This window comes from Phyllobates terribilis, unplaced genomic scaffold, assembly GCF_046119375.1.
Source record: "Phyllobates terribilis strain yellow unplaced genomic scaffold, ASM4611937v1 Scaffold_5__5_contigs__length_657084704, whole genome shotgun sequence".
NCBI lineage: Eukaryota > Metazoa > Chordata > Amphibia > Anura > Dendrobatidae > Phyllobates > Phyllobates terribilis.
Genome location: NW_027362765.1, coordinates 394,452,738 through 394,473,735, shown reverse-complemented (window position 1 = coordinate 394,473,735; position 20,998 = coordinate 394,452,738). Strand labels below are relative to the sequence as shown.

At 44.5% G+C, this 20,998-nt stretch overlaps 1 protein-coding gene across 4 annotated transcripts in view; it reads left to right on the top strand.

The window, feature by feature from the left end:
* Positions 1-20,998, top strand: part of HPS1 (HPS1 biogenesis of lysosomal organelles complex 3 subunit 1) — a 49,793-nt gene that overhangs the window by 19,581 nt on the left and 9,214 nt on the right. For 2 of the 4 annotated variants that reach the window (XM_073684996.1, XM_073684998.1), the window contains exons 14-18: positions 2,131-2,262; positions 9,217-9,282; positions 14,072-14,216; positions 16,326-16,439; positions 19,648-19,730. In XM_073684996.1, the coding sequence (XP_073541097.1) occupies positions 2,131-2,262; positions 9,217-9,282; positions 14,072-14,216; positions 16,326-16,439; positions 19,648-19,730 (540 nt within the window). The remainder of the gene's footprint in view (positions 1-2,130; positions 2,263-9,216; positions 9,283-14,071; positions 14,217-16,325; positions 16,440-19,647; positions 19,731-20,998) is intronic. The other 2 variants (XM_073684997.1, XM_073685000.1) reach the window with 1 other exon arrangement.

Here is a 20,998-nt window from a genome sequence, read left to right as displayed (position 1 = left end):
TAGATTTATATAGTGTGACCTAGTTGTCAAGCACTTTCCAAGTGATGCTATCGCCTGGAAAGCACTTGTCAATCTGCATGCGGAAACGCATGTGAATCCGCATGTATTCTGCAGGAAAAACGCATGCACAATCTGCATGCGTTTTTTCTACCAGGGAGATGCAGAAATGCTGCAGAAATTTTCTGCTTCATTTCTGCATCGTGGGCACATAGCCTTAAAGTGAAATATTCCATTCCGCATTCTTTAAGTAGCTGCTGTATTTCAGATTTACCCATCTAAAGCTTTTCTTCAGTCTTCCTGCATTAAACCGAGGCTTTTCATTTTACAGCAGTCCGTGCTTCCACGTTTTATGGAGCGGCTGCCATAAAAGATTTTGTTTTTTATGTTAGTAGAAAAATATGATTCTCGATAAAAGTCCTGATTGTTCTTAGATCGGCGAGTGATACTGTCAAACGTTTTTTTGTGCTTTTTAAGCTGCTTTTTTATTTTGCCGCTTTCTTATATTAACCTGGTGTCTGTGTTGTTTTTGGTGCTTTTAAATCTCATTTTATAGGTCCGTCTCTGGCTGGATTTATAACTTTTCTCCGGTGCTTTTTTCACCGCGATACTAGGAAATACGGCATAATAAAAGTATGTTATGTGGAATATATCTGACTACCCCCTGGATCAGCTAAGGGGACCAGAATGGAAAACCTGCCCTTTAATGTCTGCTGCCCTCTATGTGGCTCATGAATAGATGTGTGGCTAGACGTCAACCAGGCTACTTGCCATCGCAGAGAATGGGATTTTTGGACTTTTCATACTATTATTTTTGGAGGCTTCAATAACTGTATCAGCAAATGTAAACCTGATCTGATATAAAGTTCTGGAAAGAACGATGGGTACCCAATGACTTCTAAAAGTTGTTATATGGATTTTGGTTAAGGAATTGTCCAGAATTACAAAAACAAAGCTGCTTTAAAAAAAAAAAAAAAAAAAAAAACAGCGCCACTCTGGTCAACAGGTCATAGGTGGTATTACAGCTCAGCCTCCTTTACTTCAATGGAACTGAGCTGCAATACCAAACACAACTTGTAGACAGGTATATCCCTGTTTCTGGTCAAGTTCCCATCTTTCAATCTTTCATTTTTTTAATCCTGTTCAATTTCTTTTAATGAAAGGAAATATGTCTGCAGGTGTTTTGCTATGTAATCTGAGAGCAGCATGATGTAGGTGCTGAGAGCCTGATTCCAGCTGCACGTTGCTGCTAGATTAAAATCAGTGTTTTATCAGCAGGAGATTATCACTACAGGGCTAGGAGTCTCCTGCCTCCTGATCCAGCTTTGCCCTAGCACTGATTGACAGCTTTCTGTGAACACTGTACATTGTCAGCTGCCAATCAGGGGTGTGGGCGGGGTTAAACACAGCTGCCAATCAGGGGTGTGGGCGGGGTTATACACAGCTGCCAATCAGGGGTGTGGGCGGGGTTATACACAGCTGCCAATTGGGGTGTGGGTGGGGTTATACACAGCTGCCAATCAGGGGTGTGGGCGGGGTTATACACAGCTGCCAATCAGGGGTGTGGGTGGGGTTATACACAGCTGCCAATCAGGGGTGTGGGCGGGGTTATACACAGCTGCCAATCAGGGGTGTGGGCGGGGTTATACACAGCTGCCAATTGGGGTGTGGGTGGGGTTATACACAGCTGCCAATCGGGGGTGTGGGCGGGGTTATACACAGCTGCCACTCGGGTGTGGGCGGGATTATACACAGCTGCCAATCGGGGGTGTTATACAGGGCTCAGCATTCCTCCTAGATCTGTAGCAGAGAAAACAGTGATTGTATCAAAATGGCAGCAAGCAGCTGACCTTGGAGACGCACAGGTCTGCATAGAAGCTGCATACACAAAACGGTAGACAAGACGATTTTTGAAAAGTTGCCTTATTCACTACACAATTGTTTGCAAAATGATGCGCACCCTATAAGCATGTTTTGTGTGATTGGAGACACAGGCGTATAATGCAATCCCATTAATTTGTAATATTACATTATGGAATTGCTGCTTAAGCATTTTCCTCCCGCTATGTCAGTGGGGTAATATTAGCTGTAGTGAGAAGTGTGCGGTTAATGGTTGCTCTGTTTTATTCACAGTATCATTCAAGCATGTGGAAGTGTAAAGCGTCAGCTCTGCTCCGTGTACCGTCAGCTATTTCTGGCCTCTCCCATCAGTGGGACTCACGCCTTGTCTCTAAATATACAGACCCGCGTCAGGAATCGAGTACAGTAAGTAGTGGGTTTTACAGGAATAATGGCATTACTAAAAATTGGAGTTACTTTCTAAGTACCTAATTATATCTAATACTTAAAGGGACCCTATCAGGATGATGTTATTACTGAAACCAGTGGTCTGGCCATATAGGTCTTGGTACAACATTAAAAATGATACCTGTCTTGTAGAAATCTGATGTGCCTGCGCTGAGAAATTAAGGTTTGAAGCCACATGTAAATTAGCCAGGAAATACACTAGGGGCGTGTCATCCACTCGGATTCCGTCAACACTCCCCTAATGCACTTCCTGGCTATTTTGCATGTGATTTCAAAACATGATTTCTCAGCTCTGGAGCATCGGATTACTACAAGACAGGTATCATTTTTATTGTTGTACTAAGACCTACACAGCCAGACCACTGGTTTCAGTAATAAGATCATCCTGATGGGGTCCCTTTAAGTATTAGATTATTAAAATATAAAAATATAGTATTAAAATAGTACCAATAGGTTACCTTTTTAAAATATGTATCATTTTGCCAAGTGAAAAAAAAAACACATTAAGGGGGGGGGGCTTAACAAAAAATAGCTGTAGTCTGGCATAATGTGATAAAATAGGGATGGGTGCACATATCATTTAATGATCATTTCTGTGCTGCCCCCATGTTCACGGCAGAGCTGCTTTTTATTTGTTGGACTGTATTTCAGGCAATGTGATGGATAGTAGCTGCCTTGTAACTATTACAGGTCCTGATTTGAGAGATAATTGCTTACATCCTTTAGTATTGTAAAAAAGTATTATCTATCTATGTTTTAAAGGGAACCGATCAGGAGGAATTTCTACCTAAAATAAAGGTATGGCTGGTCTCCCACTGAGTAAATTGATACTTTTCGGTGTAAAAATCCGCCTTACCATTGCTGAGAAATCCAACATTAAAGTTTTATGCAAATGAGATGCAAGTGCATTGGGGCGTGAAAAAGTGCTACCAGCTCTCTGGACCACCTTGTTCCCCGCCTGCATTTGATTGACAGGTCAGCACTTGTTGTGGTAGATCTTGGTAAGGTGTGGCAGTTAACTGAGGTCAGGGTGATCTATCAATTAAGCACAGGAGGCAGATACCAGGCGGGGAATAAGGAGAGAGCTGGTAGTGCTTTGTCACGCCTCAATGCACTTGCAGCTCATTTGCATATAAATTCAAGGTCGTATTTCTCAGCAATGGTAAGGCGGATTTCTACACTGAAGGTATCGATTTACTCAGCATGAGACCAGCTACACAGCCAAACAGTTTACTTTTAGATTGAAATTCTTCCCGACAGGTTCCCTTTAAACATAATAATTCAAGATAGATGTGTATCTTTCTTCTATATTTCTGTATCAGTACAACTGATGAGACATAAAAGCAAGGTTTTATCATTCGGCCGCTCGATACAGTATATGCCTGTACCTGGAGCAAAGAACGCTCCTCTTAATCTGGAGTTTGGATACATCTGGGATTTGGGCAGAATGATGTATTTGGCTTCTTTGTATAGTTTCATTGTTCTTTTTCCTGGTTATATATTAGTTTAGAGTCTTGGCTGATAAGTGTTGTCAGAAAGACAAAGAATGAATGATTACAGCTGCTCAATGATTGAGGTGTCTGTGAGTAATGGAGACCGGTATTCTCAAAGAGATGTCTTGTACATCCGTCATTAATTAGTCTCATGTTAATATCCCTGCTGAAAAATCACCTAATAAATACAGCTACACCACTTCCCCATTGCTGATTTTAGAGCATGAAATATAAAAGGGGCTTTTTATTATTTAGGTATTCTCTTGCTAAAAATAACAAAATGAGCTGCTTCACACGTGCCACTGCTGCGCTGATGTCAAGACTACAGCACGTGACCTCTGCAGGCAATCACTGTGCACAGGTGTCAATGTAAACAACACATGAGTGTTGATTCCAGTGATTGGCTGCAGCAGGCACATATTGTAGTTGTCAACAAAGACCAGAGGAGCGCTGGAGCCAAGGAGGATGAGTAACTGCTCAGTTTTTTGTTTTTTTTATTATTTTCAACTAGCACAAGCTGATCGAAATAAACGTAATCAATAAAAATCCCATTTAAGCTTAAGAATTATATAAAGAAATAATTTGTGCCCCCATCCTCCACCCCACTGTCCTGTGCGTTGCCGTAAGAAAACCTTTTCGTGCACCCTGACAGCACCTTACGGAGAGAGAGCATACACCCCCAGGAACAGGAAACCTACAGAGTACAAAAGCGGAACCTCTCCGTACTCCTCACTGTGGTTTCCTGTTTCTGTGGGAGGAGACCTACAGCCCTGAAGTTGGAAGATACCTTGAGAAATTTCTTCAGGACTGGCAGGAGGCGTCCCCAGGATATGCAGTCGACGTTCCTCTGGCCATTGATGGAGTCTGCTGTCCTTCTGGGCATTTGGTGGAATGGGGAGGGGACGCTGCTCTGGTACCAGCCTGGCTGTTTCCAAGTTCGGAAGTCGGCGGTCCAGAGGTGATCTAGCACACCAGCACGTGCGCGTTGGGGACGGGGTGCATGCACACTGCTGGGGCCAACCACTTCAGGAGAATGGCTGGATGTGACTTGACATGGGACTGTGCGCTCTGCAAATACTGTCCACTTCCGAGTTCTGAAGACTGAACTGAAGTACAGCTGGTTGGAGGTCAGAGGGGGAGCCTATCTCCAATGTGAATAGTGCTCCACCCCCCTACATTCCCCCCCTCCTCTATCCTTGGATATAAAAGAGATGCAGTTACTCCTTCCAGCGAGCAATGGATTCACAGCTACTGAAGTGGCAATATGGACTATCCAGGGATGCCCAGCGGTGATGTCGTAAATGACCCAAAACCTCCTCCTTGCACGGTAGTTGCTATGACATAGGATGGGGCGAGTACTAGTATTGTACTTTATAAATTGGTTGATATAGTCCCTAGGATAAGCCTGGGAAGGCTACAACAAAGAGTAAAGACAGGGAATGTGCCTTATATAAAGAAAGGTTGTCCATCTTGTATATTAAGAGGCTCTGTCACTCCTGTATTGAGAAAACCCTAACTGAAGAGTCTCCATCCTTGTTCCAGGATATTAAATCATTGATCAAGGAAGAAGTTAAAAATACCATTAAGAAAGAGAGGTGTCAGATCAGCGCTCCCTCTTCCTCTTCAAGTAAATTCCACTTCGCTGTTGAAACCAGTTCCGAAGAAGAATTCGAACATTCCAGGGAATTAATTGTTGATTATTCTTCAGAGTCCTACTCCTCTGATGATGAATATGGGTGTCCATGCTTCCCTGTTGAAGAATAGGGAAAATTGCTTAAGGTCATCAGATCTACCATGGGAGAGGAATCTCCTAGAGATCCCTTGTCAATCCATGACTCTGTTTAGTGGGTTAGAGGAATGTAGACATCGAGTATTCTCAGAACATAAGAATCTACTTTCCCCCCCATTAGGAAAGAGTGGAAAAAAAACTGTTACTGTCTCAGTCCCTAATGTACTAAAGATGAAGTGCTCGTTTAGGGATGATTTGTGCAAGGTTTGAGAGAAATGCCCAAAAATGTATGTGGTGGTAGCTAAAATCTCAAATGTGGCACTCTCCTTTGATGACCTAGGTTCCCTTAAAGACCCTTTAGATAAAAAAGCCTGCCCTTTTCTGAGGGGAGCATGGGAGGCAGCAGCTGGTTCTTTTAAGCCCAGTATTTTGGCTACTTGTACAGGTAGATCCATAATTAAATGGTTAAAGGAATTAGACTCCCAGATAACAAATAGATGTCCAGGTGATCAGCTTTTGGAAGTCCTACCTACAAAGCCGGTGGATTTCCTGGTAGACACATCTTTGGATAGCATTAGGTTGGCCGCCCACTCCTGTGCCCTTTTTAACTCCGATTGTGGAGCTCCTTGGCTTAAAAACTGGTCAGAGGATTTTCAGTCTAAAATGAAACTTTGTGCCATGTCTGTCCTGGGGTTAATCTGTTCACCTCTGCTCTAGATTAAATTTTAGAGAAAGCAGCAGATAGGAAAATGATTTCCCTACCTTTTTTCCTAGATCCAAAAAATCCTTTCAGGGGCTCCAGGAGAAACCAGAGGAATGAGAGGTGGAGGGGTGGACGCGCAAAAGAACAAAACCAAGGGAAGAGTTCTTTTGTTCAATACACCTAACCCCAATAAAGGAAGATCTATGGATCCATGATGCCAGGGTTCGGGTGTGGGGGGGGGGCTAAAGCTCTTTTCAGATCAGTGGGCCTCTTTGCCAGCTTCCCGATGGGTCTTAGATACTCTTTCCCAGGCTAGTCTTTTCCTCTACTCCTCCGCCAAGAAGAATGGTCGAAACATGAGTAGAGACAAAGGACCAGAGGTCGTTGAAGTTAGACGTTCAGAAGCCTTTAGAAAGAAATATACTGGTCAAAGTACCAGAATCAGAATTTTACAGCAGTGTGTTCCTGGTTAAAACAACAAAAAAAAACATGGTTCTCGGAGAACTGTGAAGAGATTTAAATTCCCATTTAAAAACTACAAAATTCAACATGGAAACTCTGAAGTCCACCGTGAGGCTATTATACCTGTTTTGTTTCATGGCCGTGATAGACCTGAAGGATGCATATTACCACATCCCAATACATCCAGATCATAAGAAATTCGTCAGGGTAGCGGTGAAGATCGGAGAGACCTTACTCCATCTGCAATTCAATTCCAGTGCCTTCCCTTCGGGGTTTCCTTTGCACCCAAAGTTTTCACCTTTTCACCAATATTGTAGCAGAAATGTGTGCCTTCATAAGGAAATAAAACATTTTGATAGTGCCTTACCTGGACGATTTCTTAATTATAGGCGACTCTAAGGAAGACTGTACAAAAGCAGTCAATCAGATTCTAGCTGTCCTGTCAGAGCTGGGTTTATAGTGAACAAAGGCAAGCCAAAGTTGAGACCTCTACAGGTTCAGATTTTTCTAGGGATTTGTCTGGATTCCATTCAACTGTGTTTTCTTCTGCAGGAGAAGATTTTGAAAAGAAGACAAAAAATCCTGAAGTTCGGGTGAATCAGGTGATTTCGATAAGGGGAGCAATGGTCCCTATTAGGCTCATTAACGGCCACAATTCCAGCAGTACAGTGGGCCCAAATTCATACGAGACGCCATCAATGGAAGATACTGAAAATGCAGGCTGGGATGATAATCATCTAGCCCAAAAGACATCGAAAAACTGAAGCAAGTTCAGAGAAGTGCTGCCAGGATGGTGAGCGGACTGCAAACTATGTCCTATGAGGAACTGTTAAAGGTTCTGGGAATGTTTAGCTTGCAAAAAAGAAGAGGAGACTTAATAGTGGTCTACAAATATCTGAAGCGCTGTTAGTGTAGAGGGATCATTCTTATTCTCATTTGCACATGGAAAATCGTGACGCAATGGAATGAAAGTGAAAGGGAGAAGATACAGATTAGATATTAGAAAAAACTTTTTGAGAGTGATCAATGAGTGGAACAGGCGGCCACGAGAGGTGGTGAGTTCTCCTTCAATGGAAGTCTTCAAACATAGGCTGGACAGACATCTGTCTGAGATGGTTTAGTGAATCCTGCAATGAGTAGGGGGTTGGACACGAGGACCCTGGAGGTTCCTTCCAACTCTAACATTCTATGAAAAGTTCTATGAAAAAATCCAGTTATCTGCTGAAGTTCAAGACCCCCTAACCTGGTGGTTGGACAAAAGGAACCTCCTGAGAGGAGTTTTGTGGACAGTTCAGGAACCAGTGGTAATTGCCATGGATGCAAGCCCAGAAGGGTGGGGAGCCCACCTAGATGGTCACATCTTTCATGGACTGTGGGGCATCACAAAGAAGAAAAATGAATCAAATCCAAAGTAATTAACGGCAAGCTATAAGGAAAGTGTTACAGGTTTCACTGAAATGGATTTCAGGTAGAAATGTGGTGGTCATGTCCGACAACAGAACAACGGTGGCCTACATAAATCATCAGGTCCACTGATGGACGTAGTGATGAAGACCTTCCAGTTAGTTGAACAAAATCTTTCCTCCTCTTTTGCTTGCCACCTAAAAGGGACAGAAAATGTCATAGCAGACTACCTAAGCCGTCACGCACTCAGCCAAGGAAAATGGTCTTTGAATCGGGAAATCTTCAGCCAGATCTGTGCCTTGTGGGGTCTCCCAGAAATAAACTTATTTGCTATAAGGGAGAATCGACAAGCAAAAAACATTATTTTTTTTGTTCCCTGATTGGGGTGGATGCTCTTTTACAGAAGTGGGACTTTCACCTGGCCTATGCATCTTAACCCTTACCTCTAAGGGTGCTTTCACATTGCATTTTGGCACCCGTTCAGTGACCCCATCGGGGCATACATCCAAACCCTCCCATAAAATGGGATTCGGATGACTGGTGCCATAGACTATAATGGTGCCGACAGAGCGAAAGCCTTTTTATTCTATAGGTTTCCGGATACTCTCTCCGTACGGTGCTGTCATGGTTTGGGAAAATCCAATTGCCGGTAAGAAATTATCCTGTTTCTGCAGCAGGAGCCTCCCCCCTTTGCCCTTTCTGCAACAAAACAGATTAAGCCCCGACACTTTTTACATGGCAGCTAGTCACTTTATTCCTGTGTGATTTTGATCAGGCCCAAAAATTGTCAGCCAAATGTAGAATGGGGAAAAGCGGGTTATAATGTACATTTTCTGGTCATATATAACCTGCGCCACTGTTAATAATAAATGACCCCTATTGTTTCTGCCTTGCCTTATTAGCATAATGGACTGCGGGAAACCTGGGAGGAGTGTGGATTCTGCCGTTCCTGATTTTTATGTATGGTCAGAATAATATAAGTGAAGAAGGCGGTATAGCTGCAGATGAGAGATAAGCCGCCGACCAGCCGATAAGATCCCGGGATGGATGATTATGAGATTTTACAAGAGGCAGAAAGGAAGTTCGGCAGATGGGAAGATTTATCTGTTCTCATTTTTCAGGGAGAAATTGATGGACTGGAAGGAATTCCTGCTGGTGAAGAGCAAGAGGAACATTACAATGGTGACATATCCTTTTTATAGGGTTGCAATGTCGTCGGTCTAGAGATCCTCCACCACAATGTGGGTGGTGGAAAGCACTCGTTCTTCTGACCTGATCTGATTTCCGGTTGTATAGAAATAAAGGTTAATCCTAGTATAAAGTAATCAATATATAACTTTCTAATGCACAGTTCTGTGCTTTAGTCTCTTAGTAATTGTAAGATGCATTATAGTGTGAAAAGTATGTGCCCCCTCCACATTCCACCTCCAGGAGCTTTTCTGACCTCCCATCCTACATCCATAGACATTAATATGGAGTCGCCCCTCTGCAGATATAACGACTCTCGCTCTTCTGGGAAGGTTTTTTACAAGATTTTGGAGGCGTCTGTGGAAGTTTTTGTCCCTTCATCCAGAAGAGCATTTGTGGGGTCAGACCCTGATGTTGGGGGGATTCGGGCTCACAGTGTTCGGTCTAGGTGTTGGATAGGGCTGAGGTCCGAGTTCTGTGCGGCCGCTCATGACCCTCCATGTCTGTATGGAGCTTGTGCACTGGGCACAGTCATGGGGAACAGAAAAGGGCGAACCCCAAACTGTTCCCACAAAGCTGAAGCTACAATTGTCCACAATGTCTTGTGCCAAAGGATTAAGACTTCCCTTCAGTAGAACTAAGGGAACGAGGCTGCCCCCTGATAACAGCCCATAGCATTATCCTCCTCCACCATCTGTACAGCGGCACAATGCAGTCAGGGGGTAACGTCCTCCTGGAATCACCAAACCCAGACTCCTCCATCAGACACAGAAGTGTGATCCATCACTGCACAGAACACGTCTCCTCCAGAGTCCAGTGGTGGCAGCTTTAGGGTTAGTTCCCACGATGCAGATTTGATGCAGAGTGTTTTTGCCTCTCTGGCAGAAAAAAACGCATGCAGATTTACATGCGTTTTTTTCTGCCAGGGAGAAGCGTTTTTTCAGCGTTTCTACATGCGTTTTTTCAAGCACTTTTCCAAGCGATTTTAGCATCACTTTGAAGTGTGCTTGACAAGTTGGTCACACTATATAAATCCATGCAACCGGCATGGATTTATATTGTGTGACCAACTTAGATGCTTTAAATGCTGCATCTATAATAATAAAAAAAAAAAAAATTAAAAAGTTTAAAAAAAAACCTGTATACTCACCTCTCCAGTCTCCTCACGGTCGCGTCCTCTCTCCTCGACGTCCCGCGGTGTACTGCCAGGACCTGCGGTGACGTCATTTAGTCAGCTGAATAAGTGACGTCACCGCAGGTCCTGGCAGTACACCGCGGGATGCCGAGCAGAGAGGACCCGGCCGGGAGCAGACCGGAGAGTTAAGTATACAGGTTTTTTTTTTTAAACTTTTTTATTTCTTTTTTTCACCGCGTGGTGGCCGGGATGAAGAGGAGTTGTAGTCTCCTCTTCATCCTGGGTACCAGACGCACCGCGATTACGCCGCAAATTCTCGGCCATTGAATTTAATTGAAACGCAGCAAATCCACAAATACCTGCGGGTTTACTGCGTTTCAATGGCCGCGAATTTGCGGCGTAATCGCGGTAGAAATGGTCATGCTGCGTTTTGCAACGCAATGCGAATTCGGCGCGCTAATTAGCGCATCATGTGCACGGCACATCCGAATTCACATTGCTTTGCATGGCAGACGGTTTTACAAGCGTTTTCGTGGCCGTAAAAACGCTACAAGAACGCTATGTGGGCACATAGCCTTACACCACGCATCAAAAAAATCTTCATGAAAGAGGATCTGTCACCCCCTCTTTGCATTTGTGGTAGTAAATACTTATAATTCTGCAACATCTCATCTTGGATACATATTACAGATACTTTGTTGTTCAGAACTTGCACGTCACGTGTCTAGCACTAGATGGCGGTGTGCTCATCCACACGGAGTTCTGCTGGCTACTGTCCACAGTTGTGTCTGAGCAGCACTGTCTGTGACCATGCAGAATGTGAATCCCACTAAGCAAAGTGGATTTAAAGGAAACTTGTGAACAGAAATAAAATGCTATTAACCTGCAGATACAGCATTACTAACCTGCCCGGCACCTGCACGTAGCCAACACTGCCAGGAGAAAATGAGCTTTATTCCCCCCCCTGCAGGATTCGGGTTCAGTCATGGAGGCAGCGCTGGTGCGGGTTCAGTCACCAAGCAGCGGCTGTAACCACGCTCCCGGACCTGACTGACAGCAGCTCTGCATTAGGGCCGGCTGTCAGTCAGTGCTGAGGGTGCGGTTACAGCGGTGACTGAAACCGGAATGCTGCCGGGGAATAAAGTTAATTTTCTCCCGGCAGAGTTTTTTGGTAAGTGCACATACCGGGAAGTTTAATAACGCTATTAACCTGCAGATTAACCCCATATCTGCAGGTCAATTTTTTTTGTGACAGGTTCCATTTAAAGTATAAAACAATAGAAACACATAAAAGAAAAGAGCGCATGGACAGACATTATTCTGCCAACATCATTACAAGTGCAAACACGCAATCTGTGCAGAATATAGAGCAGCAGAACAAGGAATGCATCACTGACACCCAAGAGTTTATAGTGGACACCAAATACATTACATATTAATGTGAATTTATGGTTAGAGCTTATTCCCAGATATAATTTTTTCTTCCTCTTTTTTTCTTTCTCCCCTTCTCTTTATTTTTCTTTCCTCATCCTTTCCTTATTTCTCTGCTTCTCCCTTTTTTTTCTTTCTTCTGCTTCTCTTTTTTTTTCTTTCCTTCGCCTTTCTTTCCATCTTTCTCTGCTCCGCCTTTTTTTTCTCGTTCTTTCTTTCCGTCCTCCTTTTTTCTTTCCTTTCCCTTTTTTTCCCTTTGCTTTTTTTCCCTTTCCCTTTTTTCTTTTTTCCCTTTCCCTTTTTTCTTTTTTCCCTTTCCCTTTTTTCTTTTTTCCCTTTCCCTTTTTTCCCTTTCCCTTTTTTCCCTTTCCCTTTTTTCCCTTTCCCTTTTTTCCCTTTCCCTTTTTTCCCTTTCCCTTTTTTCCCTTTCCCTTTTTTCCCTTTCCCTTTTTTCCCTTTCCCTTTTTTCCCTTTTCTTCCCCGCTCTCTCTCCCTTTTCTTCCCCGCTCTCTCTCCCTTTTCTTCCCCGCTCTCTCTCCCTTTTCTTCCCCGCTCTCTCTCCCTTTTCTTCCCCGCTCTCTCTCCCTTTTCTTCCCCGCTCTCTCTCACCCTTTTCTTCCCCCCTCTCTCTCCCTTTTCTTCCCCGCTCTCTCTCCCTTTTCTTCCCCGCTCTCTCTCCCTTTTCTTCCCCGCTCTCTCTCACCCTTTTCTTCCCCCCTCTCTCACCCTTTTCTTCCCCCCTCTCTCTCCCTTTTCTTCCCCCCTCTCTCTCCCTTTTCTTCCCCCCTCTCTCTCCCTTTTCTTCCCCCCTCTCTCTCCCTTTTCTTCCCCCCCCTCTCTCCCTTTCCCTCCCCGCTCTCTCTCCCTTTTCTTCCCCGCTCTCTCTCCCTTTTCTTCCCCGCTCTCTCTCCCTTTTCTTCCCCCCTCTCTCTCCCTTTTCTTCCCCCCTCTCTCTCCCTTTTCTTCCCCCCTCTCTCTCCCTTTTCTTCCCCCCTCTCTCTCCCTTTTCTTCCCCCCTCTCTCTCCCTTTTCTTCCCCCCTCTCTCTCCCTTTTCTTCCCCCCTCTCTCTCCCTTTTCTTCCCCCCTCTCTCTCTCCCTTTTCTTCCCCCCTCTCTCTCTCCCTTTTCTTCCCCCCTCTCTCTCCCTTTTCTTCCCCCCTCTCTCTCTCCCTTTTCTTCCCCCCTCTCTCTCCCTTTTCTTCCCCCCTCTCTCTCTCCCTTTTCTTCCCCCCTCTCTCTCCCTTTTCTTCCCCCCTCTCTCTCCCTTTTCTTCCCCCCTCTCTCTCCCTTTTCTTCCCCCCTCTCTCTCCCTTTTCTTCCCCCCTCTCTCTCCCTTTTCTTCCCCCCTCTCTCTCCCTTTTCTTCCCCCCTCTCTCTCCCTTTTCTTCCCCCCTCTCTCTCCCTTTTCTTCCCCCCTCTCTCTCCCTTTTCTTCCCCCCTCTCTCTCCCTTTTCTTCCCCCCTCTCTCTCCCTTTTCTTCCCCCCTCTCTCTCCCTTTTCTTCCCCCCTCTCTCTCCCTTTTCTTCCCCCCTCTCTCTCCCTTTTCTTCCCCCCTCTCTCTCCCTTTTCTTCCCCCCTCTCTCTCCCTTTTCTTCCCCCCTCTCTCTCCCTTTTCTTCCCCCCTCTCTCTCCCTTTTCTTCCCCCCTCTCTCTCCCTTTTCTTCCCCCCTCTCTCTCCCTCTCAATGTTAAGGCTGCAAATTTTTTTTCGCAATCACAGACATTGGACAATCCAATAATGTGCCTGTGATAAAAAGCAGTTTGCTGTTTTGGAGGTAGAAGTGCCCCCCCCCCCCCTATCTTTTTGAGCCTTTGCACCGATAACCTCAACCTCAGGGGTGGACATTTCCTAGTGACCGGTGTGATCGCTGCGACTTCTTTAATAGCTCTGTGTCCTCACAGTAAGAAGACAGCTCTCTCCCCTCTCTCAGCAGCACTGCAATGCATGGCCAGTCATGTAATACATGGGGTCTGGGACCACTAGACGAAGAGCCCCTCTTTGTGGACGTCTCTTTACTGATAGAGGGGGGTTCCTGAGTCGGTGACCCATCTGTGATGCCCTAATGGACAGTAGTTGTCCTCATGAGAGAACCCTTTAACTAGCAGTTGATTTCATGGGGCTGGATGTTCTCGCTGGTCTCTGCCGATCACTTCTGTTATCTGTGTCTATACACAGGGAAACTGAAAATCACAATCATTTCCTTGACCTTTTTTTTTGTTCACTTATTTGGAAGATTTTCCTGGCTTGGTGCACTTTATTTATGTGGATCGCACAGTAGGACAAATGGTCGCTCCTTCCATGAATATTGAAGATAAATCCACCACGGAGCTCGGAAACAGCTTATTGGCAAATTTCATAAAAAACAAGGTATTTCCAGCGGAGGCGTTCAGCGTGGCTAATGTGCTTAGTGAGCAGCGGTAACAGATGAGTCTGCAGATCTTTAAAGAAAACACTTGGACTATTGAAATCTGTCCTGTTACTCTTTGTCAAAGTGCATGGAAGTGTGCCCAGGGGTCAGGCGCCAACTGTAATGGGCAAGATCTACAGAGCACTATATACAGCAAATGATGCTAAGGAGCGCCAACTCCCAGCATGCAACGTATGACTCCCCAATTACCATTATACTACAACTCCCAGCATGCAACGTATGACTTCCCAATTACCATTGTACTACAACTCCCAGCATGCAACGTATGACTCCCCAATTACCATTGTACTACAACTCCCAGCATGCAACGTATGACTTCCCAATTACCATTGTACTACTACTCCCAGCATGCAACGTATGACTTCCCAGTTACCATTGTACTACTACTCCTAGCATGCAACGTATGACTTCCCAGTTACCATTGTACTACTACTCCTAGCATGCAACGTATGACTTCCCAATTACTATTGTACTACTACTCCCAGCATGCAACCTGTGAGTCTCCAATTTCCATGGTACTACAGCTCCCAGCATGCAACATATGACTCTCCAATTACCATTGCACTTCAACTCTCAGCATGAAACCTGTATTTCTTCAATTACCATCGCACTACAACTCCCAGCATGCATCCTGTGTCTCTCCAACCGTGGGAAACCATGACTCCCTGCATGCCCAAAGGCAGCTGCAGAGCCACAGGTTGTAGACCAACAGTGTAAAGGGATAATCTTTACAAGCAGGTGTTGGAATAAAACATACACTAATTAATTGTTAATTTGCATTAAAAACATATTACATTCCGGGTCTTTGGAGATTAAACTCGCAGAAAATTCTGCCTTGTTTGATAATTTGCATCACACACAATCCACTTGTTTTTTCTTTTACGGAAATTACATTACTCCGCCAGGAAATGATAATATGAACCCCCCCCTGTCATAATCCCGTGTAATGCAATTAAAAGCCGCACAGATGGAACTTGAGGCAGAATTTACTAGTGAAACAAAAGAGGGATGGACACCCAGCTTTTCCTGGTTCCTGAAAGACAAATCTGGCAGATTATGTGAAGAGTCCAGAGTTGGGAGTGCAGACCTTTTATAACAAGGCAGATCTGATCCTCAGGAGTTTGGAAAAGCTGGGTACGGTTGGACATATTGGCTGTCATCCAGCTTTTCCAGAAGCTGAACGTTCCAGGTGTATAGACATTGCTGAAAGGTGGGCATCACTCCCATTCTGGAGCTTTTCTTTTTCTTTAGGATAGGACATTAGTATCAGATTGTTGGATGGGCTATGTGTCAGACCCCGTCCAATCGGCTGTTTGCAGCTAACCTCGCCAGATGTCAAGCGTGTATGGAGCTGGAAAAGCACCGCTCCATACACTGGGAAGTTGCCGTTCTCTGATGAAGCAGGTCAACTCCTATTGAAGTGAATGGGAGCTGAGCTGCAGTACCCAGGAATGACCACTACATTGTGTAGGGAGCTGTCCTATTCCTGCTCTGTGCACTGTTCCTTTTTCCAGCTGCTGCCGGAGCTGCAAGCAGCTGATTGGTGGCAGCGCCGGGCGTTAGACCCCCCACTGATCTGATATTGACGTGTACAAAGGATATGACATCAATATCTAAGGCCTGGATAACCCCTTTTCCAGTTAAGGCACAGGGATGCCATAGGGGTTCGTGAATGCGGCCACGTCATATTCCATTTTCCTCGCGGCAGAATCGGCCTGACACAAGATTAGTTTGTAGTCTGTAGCAGATTTTTAATAAAGATTATTTCCAAAGTCAAGTACTTTTTTTATGTCGTTCTTCACGCCAAAAGGTTAACCAAGCCTCCTTTTCTCACAATTTTTGACATACTTACTAAAAAAAAATGGTGTAATAAATTACATAAAATGCTGATCAATTGGGCAGACGTATTTTATAATAAGGAAATGTTAGAAATTGTGCAAAGTTTTGGGAGCAAACGTACTGATGTCCCCACTGTATCAGTCCTTCCTAGAGTGCCTCTTTAACAAAGCAGTTATTCTAGCAATTACTGACATTGCGTCTTGTCCTAGGTTTGGTCCCTTATTGGGTTGTCTCGCCGGTACCTTCAGAAGGGATACACAACGCTGACATTTCGAGACGGAGATTACTACTGCTGCTATTTCCTGTGGTTTGAGAATGAAGCGGTGAGGGGGTTTTATATACTTTTATTGACTTCCCCCTTCGCATAGAAGAATAATTGCCATTTTTCTGCTCGGTAATGCCGAGAGATCCAACAGATGGAGTCTGTATGATGGCTCACGTGTGGGGGAAGGGTAGATGTATTGGATCAGAACCTGGAAGCTGTTAGGAGTCAGAAAGCGTGCAGTGAGCACCGGCCTTATTCCTATAAAAAGGGCAGCAGTGTGAGGGCGGTATGGATGATGTGAACAATAGATATGTGCATTTTTAGCTGCATTACTGCCATATAGACTATAAAAATTGGAGAGTTTTTTTGTGCCCATCTTCCTGCAGAAAAGTAAGCGGGAACCTTCATGTCTCTCCTGGGACAAGGCTTAGAAATGTAAAGGGCTGATAGGATCCAGCAATAGCTAAAAACAGCCTCAGTCAGATATGGCGGCAGTTGCTCCTGTTCACATTTGACTCCTTTTACCAGGAAATGTTGATCCGTTTTTATTTGTTATATCTTAGTCATAAAAGTGTAGTAAAACTTGAATGAAATGGATAGTTTCTCATTGTTCAGAGAGTGATGTGTCAGAAAAATGTGTGCCCCCCATCCTTGCTGTCCATCAGCTAATTTGTCATATCCATCAGTGATGTGCCGGTCCAGTGTAGGCTATCAGCAGAACCGGATGTGAATTTCAGGACCTGTAGGTATAGTAATGCTGTCTAGCTTTTTTATGAACAGTCTACGCGCTTTTGCCAGCAGCCCCTCGAACTGGAACTCTGGAGGGGCAGGCAAAGCCAAGACTAAGCTTTCCTCCACCCCGGGGCAGAAGGTGTAATGCTCTATATATAATATATATATATATTATACACAAGAACAGTCTGTAATTTTAAGGGTAGGTTAATTTTAACATTGAGAGAGAGAATATCCAAAAAAAATCAAGAAAATCAAATTGTATAAGTTAGATAAACTTATTTGCATTTTGCAGTGCGAAATAAGTATTTGATCCCCTACAAACCATTATGGGTTCTGGCTCCTACAGACCAGTTAGACGCTCCTAATCAACTCCTTACCTGCATTAAAGACAGCTGTCTTACATAGTCACCTGTATAAAAGACTCCTGTCCACAGACTCAATTAATCAGTCAGACTCTAACCTCTACAACATGGGCAAGACCAAAGAGCTTTCTAAGGATGTCAGGAACAAGATCCTAGACCTGCACAAAGCTGGAATGGGCTACAAAACCATAAGTAAGACGCTGGGTGAGGAGACAACTATCGACATTGATCTGGGGCACCATGCAAAATCTCACCTCGTGGGGTATCCTTGATCATGAGGAAGTTGAGAGATCAGCCTAAAACTACACGGGGGAACTTGTTAATGATCTAAAGACAGCTGGGACCACAGTCACCAAGAAAACCATTGGTAACATATTACTCCTTAAAGGTTTAAAATCCTGCAATGCCCGCAAGGTCCCCCTGCTCAAGAAGGCACATGTGCAGGCCCGTCTGTAGTTTGCCAATGAACACCTGGATGATTCTGTGAGTAATTGGGAGAAGGTGCTGTGGTCAGAGGAGACACAAATTTAGCTCTTTGGCATTAACTCAACTCGCCGTGTTTGGAGGAAGAGAAAAGCTACCTATGACCCAAAGAACATCGTCCCCACTGTCAAGCATGGAGGTGGAAACATTATGTTTTGGGCGTGTTTCTCTGCTAAGGGCACAGGACTACTTCACCGCATCAATGGGAGAATGGATGGAGCCGTGTACTGTAAAATCCTGAGTGACAACCTCCTTCCCTCTGCCAGGACATTAATGGGTCGTGTCTGGGTCTTTCAGCAAAACAATGACCCAAAACATGCAGCCAAAGCAACAAAGGAGTGGCTCAAAAAGAAGCACAGTAAGGTCATGGAGTGTCCTAACCAGTCTCCAGACCCTAATCCCATAGAAAACTTATGGAGGGAGTTGAAGCTCCGAGTTGCCAAGCGACAGCCTCAAAATCTGAATGATTCAGAGATGATCTGCAAAGAAGAGGGGATCAAAATTCCTCCTGACATGTGCGCAAACCTCATCAACAACTACAAAAAACATCTGACTGCTGTGCTTGCCAACAAGGGTTTTGCCACCAAGTATTAAGTGTTGTTTGCCAGAGGGATCAAATACTTATTTCTCACTGCAAAATGCAAATACATTTATCTAATTTATACAATGTGTTCTTGATTTTTTTTGGATATTCTATCTCTCAATGTTAAAATTAACCTACCCTTAAAACTATAGACTGTTCATGTCTTTGTCAGTGGGCAAACTTACAAAAACAGCAAATGATCAAATACTTATTTCCTTCACTGTGTGTATGTATGTGTAAATATATAATACTAGATGGTGGCCCGATTCTAACGCATCGGGTATTCTAGAATATGTATGCGGCCGACAGGGCGCAATCTGCAGAGTGGTGTTTAAATTTGGCGCCAAAATCGTTGATTGGTCGAGGCCGGCAACCGCGACTAATCAGCAAAACGGTGTTTAAATTTGGCGCCAATATCGGTGATTGGTCATGGGTGGCGGCCGCGACCAATCAGCGAACTGTTAGTGAGGACCAGAGAGCTTGTTTAAATTTGGCGCCAAAATCGCTGATTGGTAGCGGTCGCCGGCGGGCACGACCGATCAGCAGAGCGTTGTTTAAGTTTGGCGCCAGTCTCGCTGATTGGTCGTGGCCGGCCACCGCGACCAATCAGCGCCGTATTAGTGTGGGCCCGGGAGCGGCGCTGCTTGTGCGGCTCCGTATTAGCGAGGACCGGGGAGCTTCGCTGCCTGTGCGGCTCCTTCTGCTGCGAGAAGCCGGGAGATGAGCGGCTGCTCGCACCAGAAGCATCCCGGTCCTCCGTTCACACTTGCTGTCGGGAGATCAGCGGGCCAAGCCACTGATCTTCCGACGTTAGCCGCATGGAGGTCAGCGGCGCCGGTCGGGGTAGTTGTGCTGCTAGCGCCGCTCATCTCTCCGCTGCATCGCCGCTGACCTCCGTCCCGCAGATGAGCCGCTGACGGCCGCCATCTTTTTTCAGAAATCCCGCGGCGCTGATTGGCCGCTGCCGGACCAATGAGCGACGCGGGATTTCTAGGACAGACAGAAAGACAGACAGACAGACAGACGGGATAAGACGATTATATATATATAGATATTTGTACTGTATACAGCTAACTTGTGTTCTATCTCCATATATATAACAGGGTGATAAATTGGAAGCCATTGATGTCCCGGTACTAGGAGATGACTCTGCTCCAATAGGAATGCTAGCGGGAGAATATTATAGGTATGTAGTATGGCATAGTATTTATTTGCTGGTTAGACTTAAAGGAAAATGTCATCAGAAAATGACCTATTGTTTTTATGGCAAATGTATTGTTTAAAAAAATTTCATTTTTTTTATTTTTTTTTTTTTTATTAATTTTCATTTCACAATAAAAAAAATCTTTCAATCTTTACACAGGTCAATAGGCCTAATATTAGACTTCTACTTCATGTAGTGCCCTATTTGTTTGTATAGAAGCGTTATCTAACCATGCTCTAATTCGGGGAAAGGTCCTCATACAGAGAGGGAGAAGAGGTAAGATTTGACGTCACCTAATGTGAATGGTGTATCAGGGGTTATTCGCAGTATATAGAGATATCAGTCATTGTACAGGAGGGGGAGGAGGTGAGCTGTGACCTCACCAATTGTGAATAGTGGATCCTGTGTTATCTACTGTATATAGAGGTGTTATCAGTCATTGTACAGGAGGGGGAGGAGGTGAGCTGTGACATCACCTATTGTGAATGGTGGATCCTGTGTTATCTACTGTATATAGAGGTGTTATCAGTCATTGCACAGGAGGACGAGCTGAGCTGTGACCTCACCAATTGTGAATAGTGGATCCTGTGTTATCTACTGTATATAGAGGTGTTATCAGTCATTGTACAGGAGGGGGAGGAGGTGAGCTGTGACATCACCTATTGTGAATGGTGGATCCTGTGTTATCTACTGTATATAGAGGTGTTATCAGTCATTGCACAGGAGGACGAGCTGAGCTGTGACATCACCTATTGTGAATTGTGGATCCTGTGTTATCTACTGTATATAGAGGTGTTATCAGTCATTGTACAGGAGGAGGTGAGCTGTGACATCACCTATTGTGAATGGTGGATCCTGTGTTATCAGTCATTGCACAGGAGGAGGAGGTGAGCTGTGACATCACCTATTGTGAATTGTGGATCCTGTGTTATCTACTGTATATTGAGATATTAACCTTTTAATAGTAATCTGGTCTGTGGTGATACTGAGACTGCTGAAAAGTCACCTGAACAGAACAGGGTGTGTGAGTCTAATATTAGTCCTAGTGGCTCTTGTGAAAATTAGAGGGGTTTGTTTTGTTTTTTAATATCTTTAGTAATTTGGAAAATAGAAATAATCATTATACTTTTTCTTTTTCTGATGACACATTCCCTGTGCTAAATGTCTGTAAATAAAGCGTAATTATTGTATAACGAAAAACCTTCTAATATACTTTGTACTCCCTTTCTTCGCTATTACAAGATCTGTCT